Below are 11704 nucleotides of genomic sequence, written 5' to 3'. Positions count from 1 at the left end.
ACAGCGTTCAAATATATTGCAACATAGACTCAACTCAAGACAGTGAATTGAACCTTGAGGTCCATACACACTGCCGTTTTCAGGACATGGTTCAGATTCAGACAGTTGCACCCAAATGTACCAGGCAATAAACACCACAACACGGCGTCATACGCTCCGCACCTTCCAGACGAGGATTGACAATGTTTATTCAGAATCTATATCAATCTACTCACTCAAACCCAAACCGGTCCCTAACCGGCGTCCCAGGCGGGCTAGCCTTGATGCGCGGCCGGCTCTTGAACACAGAGTCATAGTCCGCGGCGCCCTCGCCCATCTGCGCCTCCCTGGCGATCAACTCCTCCAGCATGGCCGTCGAGTCGTCGCCGCCGGCCCCCGCGGCCTCCTCGTCCACCGTGTCCGGCGGGAAGTAGGGCTGGCGCGCGATCTCGCCGCTCTTGTTGGACAGCGTCTGCTTGCGCGCCTCGCGTTTTGCTGACCGCTGCCGCTCCAGCCGCACGCGCTGCTGCGTCGCCTCGAAGTTGGCCATCGACTTGCGCGTGCGCGCTACGATGTCGTCCTCCTTGCCCTGCTCGGCGTCTGCTTCGTCGCCTGCTGAGTGGTTTTCTTTGATGGTGGTGGGGGTTGCGGGCTTGCTGCTCTTGGTTGGTGACCGTGATGATGTGTTTCGTCGGCGGTGTCGCGACGGCGAGCTCAGCGCGACCTCGTCTTCGTCGTCCAAATCGGCGCTTGAGCCGCGAGCCATAGAGAGACGGGTTCGCTCTGCGAGGGATAGGGTATGCCGCGGGCGCGGCTGCTTGACCGGTGAGGGTGACGCCGCGTTCATGGACGCCAAAATTTGGTCCGCTTGCTGCTGGGTTGGAGATGGGGGCATCTCCTCGGGTGACTGTGTCATATCCCGCGAGCCTCGAGCATGCGACCGAGACGGCGAAGGAGACGGAGAATGTCTGTGAAAGCGAGTGGGAGAACGGGATAGATCTTTGTGTTCTCGGGCCGGTGACCGTTGGGGAGATGCTGTCTTGCTGTCGGAACGCGATGTAGGTATTGAGGTATCTGTCGGGGAGATTTCAGTTGGAACATTTGTCGGCCTGAAGGCATGCATTGTCTTCAGCGGTTGTGGTAAGCGAGCCCGTGGTGCTCTCTGTGATGGCTTAGGGGCGATGATCGATTCCATGGCTTGGTCGGCATCAAGTCGAGACAAATGCTCCGAAGGTTTGCTGCGCAGTGGAAGAGACGTCTTCGCCAGCTCCTCTTCAAGCTCGCTAAGCTCAGAGACTGGCTCATCAACCGGCTTCTCACTGGAGCTGCTCTGTACGGAGGATTTCAGTGGCTGCTCGCGCCCCTTGAGCTGGCCAAAGAAAGGGGCGGCCTGGTTTTGGCTCAGGCTCTGCAGCTCCGTCTGCAGACCATCAATCAGGGCCCTATACTCCTCGTTAAGATGTGAAGTCTTGGACGACGTTAATTTCCTTGGGCTCATTCGTCCCAAGTGCAGCCCCTCGTGGGCTCCAAACCCTAAGTCAATACCCTTCTGCCGACCAACACGAGCCGTTCCCTTCTGTTGAGGCTGATCCACGACGTCGCTGAACATCTCGTTCCTGAAGCTCTGCCACTTGTCAAGCCTCGCCTGCTGAGTACGAACGCGACTCCCAAGCTGCTCAAGCAGGCCCCCGCTGGTGTCTTCCAGTTCATCCAGGCGATTTGACCGCACACGGCGCCAGACACGGTCGAACGGCGCGGTTAGCACACCGTCTTTCTGTGACTTTGCGTCTCCATATAGCAAGGTCTCAATCCATCGCTCGTTGCCCGACCAGTTGTTTCGGACCGCGCGTCGAAGATCTTGTTTGGAGGCGTCTGAAAGTCTTGGGATCTTGCTCTGGAGTGCCACACTCTTGGTCTGCTCCCGTCTCCGGCTTATGCCGTGTTCTTTGGAGTCCAAAAGCTTCGCAAAGTCGTTGTATTGTGCTCTGAATGCCCCCTTCTGATCCAGCTTCTTCCTGAGAGACACCTTATGGGCAATTATCAGGCTGCTCAGGTCAACCCTCTCCCCGGTATAGCCGCGATTCTCCAAAGCCAGTGTCTGGGCAATAGCTGAATGTGCTTTGCTATTCAGCTGCTCCTCGGTGATGACCTTCTTCAAGACCGCCGAAGAGAACACTGCCAGCACCTCCTCCATTCGTTCGCCCTTACACTCGTCCAGCATCGTCTTCCGCAGCACTATGTCTCTTCCCAATACGCCATTCTTTTTGGCCTGCTCGAGGCAGCGTAGGAGGGCAGCTCGTAGATTTACGGACTGGACTTGCTCGAGGGGTGGGAAGAAGGGCTGTAGCTTATTACGCGCCTCCTCTGGGTCCCACAGCTTGAAGAGCTGGTACAGTGCCCACTCAACGCACTGAACCCTCTTCTTCTGGCCCTGGGAGGCATCCTTGTTGGTGAAAGTCGAGGGGTTGAGACCAGGCCAGTCGGGGAGGAGATCCAAGTCCAGTAGGTGCAGGTTCGTGAGAAATAGCGACACATTGGAAGTCGAAGATGGGAGTGTCGCGTGGTGTCTCGACGGCGCTGCGGCGGCGGCGGCAGATGTCAGGGTCCTGGTCGAGTTTAGGCCGGCGATACGCGCTGATCTTGTGCGAGACGGCAAGTTGTTCTGGACAGCTGCCATTGCGGTGCTCGTGTCATCGTTGAGGAATGGACCGCATGTGTAGTTCTCCTGTGGTCGTTGTATTTCGTGTTCTTGGGCGGGGTTAGGACGAGCAAGAGGCAGAGAGACGTCGGCTCAACCCGAGTAAACAATGCGCCAGTGTGACGGCCAGCGGGGCATCCAAGCTAGACTACCGACTCCCTGAGTGCAGGAGATACCCCTGCAACCTGGACCCCAGCGTGCCCAGATCCCCCATGCAAGGCACCTGCAGAGGTCCAGACCCCTGTTCGTGCTCCCCTGGCCTGATTTCCTGTCTCTATATCCCCCACCCTTCTCTCCGCCACGGTCAAGTTCAGAGTCTTCGCTCTTACTCACATCACAACGTCCGCTATTGATCCCGCCGATGCTTAGAATAACTAACACGGGCGATCAGCGCCGAATGTCGCGGAAATTCCAATGTCCCCGACTGCCAGGACATCATCACCGACCCCGGGGGATTTTGGTCCAAACCTTGCGCATACTGCGCAGACATAAACAGCTCATTAGCAGTGTACCATGGTGTCGTTGAGCAAGCCGCTTGGTACTTCCAGTCGACTGCGCGTCTGAAGCTTCCTAGCTGGTGATACGATTCGACCCGGATGGTCCACCTGCCTTTCCCACTGCCGCTCACCCCGACCTTTCCGCCGGCGTCTGCCTCGAGGCACGGCCGCCATTCGATGGTTGTGTTCAAGTCAGTCAGGCACTTGGAGCACCAAGACGCGGCTTTCTGGCAGGCCGTAAGCTGCCCCTCTGATATTCGCCCATGGAGTGGTATCTTTCCCCGATAAAACATTGGGTTGTCGCTCGTCCTAGATGTCCACCGGTGTGTGCAAAAGAAGTAGGATGACCCTCCTTCGACGGCGGCTCTCAAAGCCTCGGCGGTCATGTTCTCCTCCTGCGTGAGAAGGTGGGTGCAGCGAAGGAATAGCTCGTTTTCTATGATCCTGGCCCGCCAAGTCTGTCTCCAAGTCAAGGGAATCCCGCCTGTACCCGTAACTCGGATGGGAAGGTCATCGATCTCCAGGCAGCCCAGGGGCAAGCCGCAGTCCGCCCCGTAAAGGTGGCGGTTCAGCACCAGACGCCCGAGAGGAAAGCTGATCTCGGGGCCCTGGTAGGAGTTCATTGCCAGTCTTGGGCTGGGACAGCATACTACCTTCTGCCCTGCCAAGCTCGGGTTGTCTGGGTGTATATTATAGTCGGCCTCCAACGAACACGTACGCGGCTTCGCCTTCCCTCGTGGTCGAAACCCCCGAAACCGATCGCAGAATGGGCAGAAGAATTCGTGATGGGCCACGTCTTTCTCCAAGACGGAGATCACGTCGCGCTTCGCAGTCGGGCTTGAATATGCTCGGGCGTCCCACGCGGATTCGAAGTAGTTATCGTAAAGACCTATGCAGGCAAGAGAGCACGCAATCTTACCACTGGGTTCAAGCTGCGCGTAAATGAGGTCGAGAAGTTCTAGCGGGAGGTTCATGAGCTTTGAGTCGGCCTGGTATGAGCCGTTATGCTCTTGTTGTTGTCGTTGGACCTCCCCCATCGAAGCCTTCGATAGCCTAGCTGGGATCTGGCACGCTGCCAAAGCCGAACTTAGGACAGCTTTGAGTTTTTCCATGATGCAGGATGAGAGTTGGATGCAAGATGAACTTTCTTGAAATTTGGGTTTGTCTCGAAAGAACACCTGCTTGAATCTTCAAGTTTGTACACCGGAGATATTGCTCAAGTGTGTGGTGCGCACATGGTCCACACTAGTAGATCGGCCTGTGTTAGTAAACGGCGAATACCCAGACTACACTCCAAATGAATCGCTGAGGGCTGTGGTAGAGCCGGGCTAGCAGTAAGGATGAATTTACAAAATATTGAGTTCTCAGGGTATTGAGAATCACACCTTCACGACACCTTCTGTCGTCCACAATCAGTATGTGATTAGTCCACCTAGGCATTCTTAAGCCTTAAGCTTTGTGTGCTGTAAGCACTTAGTTAATTCTAAAGATATGCTGCCCTGCATTCTAGCCTGCTATTGATAATGGTTGCCTTACATTGCACTAGGGAAGCGAGATTGTAGTAGGCGAGTAGGTCTAGTTAAATTGTAGGCCCGCGTCTTAAGGGGATCACAACCAGGCCTGTATAACGATTTCTGTCAGCACTGAGCAGTGCGGCCCAAAGCTTCACTCGCTTTATCCAAATCACGAACTCTAGCAACAACTCTAAAGTCTCAGGGAATCCAAAGCCCTGCGGCGCTGCCGTTCAACCCGAGATCGCTAACTCTGATCTCCTCGCTCTGATATCTCTTCTCCAGGTCCGGCTCCATCTCTCCCAGAGATATATGCACTCCTTCCGTGTACGGAGTGCCAAAGTAATTGGCGCCCTCGTGTAGCTTATATCCGCCCTTCTTCTTCTTTTCACTCCTCTTCTCCCGGCTTCTCAGGTCCTCGCTACCCGAATGATGGTCTTCATCCTCATCAGGATCCGGGAACCCAGCGAAGCCACCACTCTTTGTCCCCTTCAGCTGCAGCCTCACACCCTGGACGCTCTCGCGACTGGGGTCCCGGTCCGCAAAGTTATGCGGCACGAACATGACGCTCGAAGCGCTAGTGTGCATGAGCGTGTTTGGGATATCCCCAGAGTGCGGGACGTGGTGACTCCCAACGTTGAAGTACACAACAAGATCCCCGTCATACTCATCATCCCGCTCCAGGCTCTCCGCATCTGCAATCTTGTTGAAGTCGATCAACGGGTTCAGCGTGTCGAGATAGCTAAGCGGATCTGCGGAACGAGGCTCCTCGTCCTTCTGCCGCACGACCCAGATGTCCCGCTCGGCCCACCGCGCACTGTCGCCGAGAGAAGTCGAGTTGAGCACGGTGAGGTGCGGCGTGTTGGCCATGCCCGTGCCAGACACGACGCGGTAGCCCTTGCGCTCTCCCCAGGCGTTCTTTGCGTCGGCCGAGTAGACGAGGAAGAACTCGCCCGAGTTCTTGGGCCAGTCCATGCCGGCCTCGTGCGTCACTGGGTACTCCTTCAGGTGCATGGTGTTGCGCTCCTTGACGTACGGCTGGTCCCAGGGGTAGCTGATCGTGGTGGGCTCGACGGCCAGGCGGACCATGTCGTTTGCTGTGCCAGCGATGTCTAGGTCTGCCTTGAAGCCTATGACGTGGTCGTGCAGAGATGATGACAGGGCGTCGTGAACGCGGTGGCCGTACTCGTCCTCATTTTTATACGGGTTATTGGCGTAGAAGGCGCCGTAGATATACCCTGACGCTCTCACTTTGACTTCGATTGCTCCATCGAGGTAGAAGACGTAGTCGATCGTGTAGTCATAATTACCAACAGTGGAGACAGAACGAAGCGTAAAAAACGTGTTTCGTGATGCAGTGACCGAGTTTTGAGCTGTGTGACGGGACAAGAGGTAGTCCGAGGTAAATTCAAAGACACAGATGTTGTTGGGCAGCTTTTCTGTCTTACCGCTGCGGTGCAACTCCGTGTCCAAGTAGTCGGCATATGCCGGGCAATCATAACCAGGAACCAGCTCAAAGGCATTGGTGCCCATGCCGAAGAACGCGTCGAGGAACTCTTGGCCGCCCGCCATTGGGTCATCCCCTGCATAGTGCGCCAGGGCTTCCTGCAAGCTCAGCTCGTACATGACCCGTTCCCCTTTGAAGCGGATATCGAATAGACTGACTCCCGTAGCTTGGGTGCTGGTAAGATAAAACTCAAAGCCGAACCAAGAAACGAATTTCTCTGTCTTATCAAGCTTGTAACGGGGACCGAGTGGCTGGATTGACACTGGAGGTGGTAGTTCGCGCCCGTCCGGATGAGCGTCGAAGTCTTCAGTGTCAGTCCAGTGGCCGTCTAAGTTCGGCTGGGTCCTCAAGAAGCCACTGTCAGGGCGACTTATCGCATTGCGGAGTTCATCCACGTTGGCGAACATTTGGCCGTTGTAGAACCATTCTCCAACCTTCCACTGACTAATATCCTTGCTCGCATCAACTCGAACGTAGAGTCCTTGCGGAAGCAGTGTGCGTCCAGAGCTGCCCATACCAGGTCTGAAGAACTGTATCCATCCGACAACCAGGTCAGGTTCGAGACGTGTGAAACGCGGGAAGGCCTGCAGGGCGTTGGGATCAAATGGATCCTCCAGGTTCGCCTTGGCTCCCAGAAGCTCAGTCGTGATATCGGTAATATTCTCTGCTAATGACATTGCGAAACGGGCGCTGCCAAGAAAATCTGCCATCAAGTTGGGAACAGAGTGACGGCCCGAGTTGAACGGATAAACCAGGGGCTCGACGCTCGTTTCCGGCGAGACAGGAAGCGGTCCCACAGCGTAGTACGACAGGAGAGGGCCATCATCTGAATGATGTGAAAGAACAGCCTTCGCCCATCGGGCCGGACTGCTTCTTTCCTCAAACATGTATGGAAGCGCTTCGGACTTGTTGGGCTGTAAGGCCTCGAGTGTCACAATGAAGTTGTCGGTAGCATTTTTTGGCGTCCTCGTTAGGTTGAGATGAGCCCACTCCTTCCAGAGAAAGCCGTAGATCTCATCCGCTTCATGTCGCGTGAGGTCGGACCAAACATTCTGTTTCGGTGCTCTGAAGTGCGCTGGCGATGCCGGTTCTACATTAATGTGCTGGTCGTCATTGCGCGCTGGTCTTGAAAGAAAGCCGGCGGTGACGACAAATGCGACAGCAGCAAATAAAGCGACCAGCAGTCTGCCCCGTCGCTCCATGGTGATTGCAATGGCGGGAGACTGTTGCTTCAATTCACAAATTCACATGAGACATGTGAACGGGAGATAGAGTTCTTTAGTCAATGGCGGCGGGTTATTTGCCCGAAAGAAAGATAAGCCCGATGAATCTGATAAGCCGGGGCCAGGGACTCTTATGACGTGTACCAGTCCGACGGAGTAGATCAACATCCTGGTCGATTTAGTCGGCACCACAATACTCCTGACCTGTTGTATTTGGATTAGAGCGATGATTGAGGCTTGTGAACACCTATTGTATCGTCCTATGTAGGTAAAGCTTGCATCCTTTCATAAACAGCGCTGGCAAGTCAGGGCTGAACTCAGTCTACACCGACCGAGTCCCTCGTTCTAAGACTGCCCTACCCCCACCTCAACCCATTCAACGTCTACAAGATTTAATATGCATTGCGCCAACTAATGGTAAAATCTTGACGATAATATTAATTTTGCTTAATGCAGAGACTGCCCTAATTAAACACACAGATATAATTAATAAAACTCTTAAACCTTTATCAAGATCCCTTGGGTGCCTCTTGGTACCGTATAGTCTGCAGTGAATGTGAGGAGTCCCTTCCCTGGGAGTAATAATGTTCATAACAACGCTTGTATGCTACTGCCGAGGTTGGGTGATGGTGACCTCTATAGATCACGATGGGATGATTGATCAGACCTCCGGAGCTGTTTAAGTATTTTGCAGAATATATCGGTAGTATTCAACTAGATTCGGGTACGCCATGCAAGTCTCGGTCGCCTGGCTTCATGTGAACCGACGAACCAGGTCATTAAAGAAGCTCATAAGACTCTCATCTGTCTACTCTGCACACAATCCGTGCCCCCTCAAACCCCTTGCTCTCAAAGAAAGACCCAATTTATTGTTCTCAAGGAAATCGAATGACTACCTTGGACTCCTCGTGCCTATCAAAACGAGAATAATACTCGGGAGCCTCTTCGATACCGATAGTAGCACTGATAACAAAACCAGGCGAAGCTCTACCAGAGGACACGAGCTGCACCAACTCGTCTGCAAACTGAAGCGGCAGCACAATGCCGCTCCCCATACTGAGCCCTTTACCCCAGAAAGCACCGACTGGGAAAGTCTGGTTCGAGTGATAGACACCCAGCATGCCGATCCCGCCGTACGGGATCGTGACAGCCACTGCATTGTCGAGCACAACGGAGAACTGCAATTCTCCCGCCGCGTTCCGCGCCTCGAAGCCTACCGCATCGACGCTCCGGGTGACGCCGTTTGGCTCGAGAGCCATGATCTGCGCGACAGGGTCGGACTCTTCGTAGTTAATGGGAATGGCGCCGATAGATTCGGCCAGGTCGAGTCTCCTCTGCACGCGGTCGATCGTATAGACCTTAGAAGCGCCGCGCAGCATGGCGGCGTAAGAAGCGCAGAGGCCGACGGCTCCGGCACCAAACACGGCAACAGTGTCGCCGGGCTGGAAAGTCGAGTAGTCCAGTCCCTTCCAGCCGGTGGCGAAGACATCGGATATAACGAGGTAGTCATATAGGGTCTCAGTGGTATTGCTGGCGTTCACAGGGACGGGAATGAGCGAGGAGTCGGCATAGGGGACTCGGACATACTCGGCTGCGAAATGTTAAGTTAGATGAGGTATCCAAACCAGTTTGTTTTCTCAAGGGAGTCAAAACATACCTTGGCATCCTCCAAGTTCGGCGTTGGTACCAAAGGAGTTGGGCAGATCAGGTCCCGCTGTGTAATGGCCGTCATTTGCATTGTCTGGGACGATGACGTATTCTCCAACAGACAAAGACTGAACGCCTGTGCCAATTTCGTCGATGTATCCGATGGCCTCGTGGCCTAAGGCGAATGGATCAGAGGGCGATCCTGACGCTTCGTGGTAGAAGTGAAGGTCGGAACCGCAGATTGCAGCAGCTGTAATGCGAACAATGGCATCGGTGGTATTTTGGAGGACAGGCCGCGGGAAGTCAAGAACGGAAACATTGTATGCAGTGCCAATCATGGCCACACCACGCATAGTTGCGTTCATCTTGATAGCTCGGAGTAGAAGGGTGTCTTCTTGCTTTGCAATCTAGCATTCATCATCAAGCGTCATTTCTACGTTACCATGGGACTTATATAGTCTTTGAGATCAATATACGTTCCATGTGCCGTGTTTGACTGAGCATTCCAGGTTGCGGCGTTAACATTTCGGGCTTTTTGGATGCCATGTAAGTCGACTGACTACAAACTCCACCAAACAATCCTTATCTTTTCGAGTTACATCTTCTTCCGTGAAAGGGTGTGATTGCTTGGTATGACTTATCTGGCTGTGGATCTCGTACAACATGTCGTCACAAAGCCAAGATCAACTGGGGACGAACACGCGTATACTTCCGTATCTAGCGGCATGCGAGGCCGAAATTCGTCGGGCTCGGTGGCATACAACCATTGTTTTCTTGAATCATACCCAAAGTACCATCAAAATGCTGATTGGCTTTTATCCTGGGGATACCCTCGTCCCCGAACTCTACACAGGTCCTGCTATTGTACGTGAGTACCCGTTGTCCTCGAATCGGATGTTCCGCGCAAAAAGCAAAGAAATAGTCTCTGAATGCGATCACATCGAGCGAGCGGGTGGATGATACCTTGAATTTACACACAAATGGGGCTACGGGGTTGGCAAAAGAACGACATGGCTGAATTTGTTCCCCCGATGCGCCCACGCTGAGGTTGGTATATGTTGCACTGTAATGTCACACTTCTATGGAGCCGATCACACAGAGAGCCATCTCAAGCGAAGGTTCTGCCACATTGATGTTGGGGATTTAAGCCAAGATCATTAACTCCTCCTTAACTCCTACAAAGTCCGCGGCTCAACCTCGGCTCCACTGGGTATCGGACCACTGCCAGGTTTTGTAGTTCACTCCACGGTGAGGCCTCAGCCGACCCACCAGGCAGTGCTATGCGGCTTGCGCAAAGATAAAGCTATGGAGTACCGTGGTAAGCCGGTCTATCAATCACACGAACAAATGACGCCAGGGCTCTTGCGGAGCCATGCACTCTTGAGGGTTGAGTACGACATCAAACTCATGGACGCAGGAATGTGTCAACTGATCGATGCGCAATAATCGTCTTGACTTGATGAAGACACCACTCAAAGTCAACTGCTTGAAAGTAAACATGCTTCTTACTGAAAGTGACGTCTTGGTTCCCTGTCTGCTTTTTCATCATTTTTGTCCCTTGTCCACGGAAAAGACGCCTGTCCACACATCCATCGTTCGTGTCTCCTTTACACCACCAATGGCGTCCACCGCTACCAGTACAGAAGCACGCATGGCTTTCAAGATCGCAATTGACTTCCAATCCTCACCAGAAACGACGCGGTCCACCTCTTTTGAGAAATACTCACTAGCCACGGATCCCGCTTCCCACCTCCCATCCAAAAGACCTTCCTTGGGAACAAGCACTGCGTCACTGTCAAGGTTCCAATCTTGGTCCCGAGCAATTCTCTTAATCTGCTCAGGACTAAGAGGTGCCTGTATATTCTCTGAGCTGTCCTCACTTCCGAGCGCCTGCAAGGTTCCCGTTGCCAAGGCAGCCAGGACGTGAGGCCAGGCCGCTTTTGCCGTGGCGTGCAGCGCATATTCCGCGATACATACCTTACCACCCTTCCTAACTTTCGACTTCAGGAGGTTCATGATATTCGAAAGCTCATCGCGCTGCTTGAAGTACCAGACACAGTGGGCCAGAACGACGACGTCCCATTCTTGTTTGGGCTCCACCTCTCCATCTGGATTCGACACCTCTTGCTGCCATGGCTTTTCACGATGCCACGTTATCCTATTGCCAATTTCGCTCTGTGAGATGTGACCTTGTGCCTCCGCGAGCGTGAATGGGGAGCCGTAATCTGGCGGGGCTGGGTCGTATGCATCGACATGGCCACTCGGACCAACCGCCTCGGCCAGCACGGCCGTGCAGTTGCCCTGCCCGCAGCCTATCTCGAGGATTCGGCTTCCGGGCTTGATCACATCTGGTCCCCAGCTATTGAGCAGGTTGATGCGGTGAGCTGCCTGAGCTGCCTCGCTGACCAGGCCGTTGGGCGGGAGGAGTTGGTAGGAGGCTATCTTTTCGGCTGATGAGAGTGAGAGGACAGTGTTTGAAGTAGCCATTTTTCACGGTGTGGTTGTATTATTTAGGGTTTATACTGCCGACCCGCGTGAATAGGCGTGTATTGCACTCGTAGACAACACACCAGTCGCTCTGAGCCGGGTCGTCTCTTCTTTAATTGCTTTGTATATTATGGGCCTGACTTTGCAATATTCGT

General features: G+C 53.9%; 5 protein-coding genes across 5 annotated transcripts; 1 reads left to right on the top strand and 4 right to left on the bottom strand.

The window, feature by feature from the left end:
• Positions 1 to 211: 211 nt before the first annotated feature.
• On the bottom strand, positions 212 to 4286 carry J7T55_010402 (uncharacterized protein; the record flags this gene model as incomplete). The annotated part of the gene is made up of 3 exons (XM_053144941.1): positions 212 to 2704; positions 3057 to 3835; positions 3893 to 4286. The coding sequence occupies 3 exons, from the start codon at positions 4284 to 4286 to the stop codon at positions 212 to 214; spliced, it is 3666 nt and encodes a 1221-aa protein (XP_052992249.1).
• Positions 4287 to 4886: 600 nt separating this feature from the next.
• J7T55_010401 (uncharacterized protein) lies at positions 4887 to 7394 on the bottom strand (the record flags this gene model as incomplete). The annotated part of the gene is made up of 1 exon (XM_053144940.1): positions 4887 to 7394. The coding sequence occupies one exon, from the start codon at positions 7392 to 7394 to the stop codon at positions 4887 to 4889; it is 2508 nt and encodes an 835-aa protein (XP_052992248.1).
• An 896-nt stretch (positions 7395 to 8290) lies between these two features.
• On the bottom strand, positions 8291 to 9427 carry J7T55_010400 (alcohol dehydrogenase; the record flags this gene model as incomplete). Its single annotated transcript, XM_053144939.1, has 2 exons — positions 8291 to 9006; positions 9073 to 9427. 2 exons carry the CDS (start codon positions 9425 to 9427, stop codon positions 8291 to 8293), a joined length of 1071 nt encoding a protein of 356 aa, XP_052992247.1.
• A 436-nt stretch (positions 9428 to 9863) lies between these two features.
• J7T55_010399 (uncharacterized protein) lies at positions 9864 to 10508 on the top strand (the record flags this gene model as incomplete). Its single annotated transcript, XM_053144938.1, has 2 exons — positions 9864 to 9930; positions 10246 to 10508. 2 exons carry the CDS (start codon positions 9864 to 9866, stop codon positions 10506 to 10508), a joined length of 330 nt encoding a protein of 109 aa, XP_052992246.1.
• A 99-nt stretch (positions 10509 to 10607) lies between these two features.
• J7T55_010398 (sam-dependent methyltransferase) lies at positions 10608 to 11549 on the bottom strand (the record flags this gene model as incomplete). The annotated part of the gene is made up of 1 exon (XM_053144937.1): positions 10608 to 11549. One exon carries the CDS (start codon positions 11547 to 11549, stop codon positions 10608 to 10610), a length of 942 nt encoding a protein of 313 aa, XP_052992245.1.
• Between the last annotated feature and the right edge of the window lie 155 nt (positions 11550 to 11704).

This window comes from Diaporthe amygdali, assembly GCF_026229845.1.
Source record: "Diaporthe amygdali strain CAA958 chromosome Unknown NODE_19_length_847323_cov_64_739301, whole genome shotgun sequence".
Lineage (NCBI taxonomy): Eukaryota > Fungi > Ascomycota > Sordariomycetes > Diaporthales > Diaporthaceae > Diaporthe > Diaporthe amygdali.
This window is presented reverse-complemented; position numbering and strand designations above follow the sequence as displayed.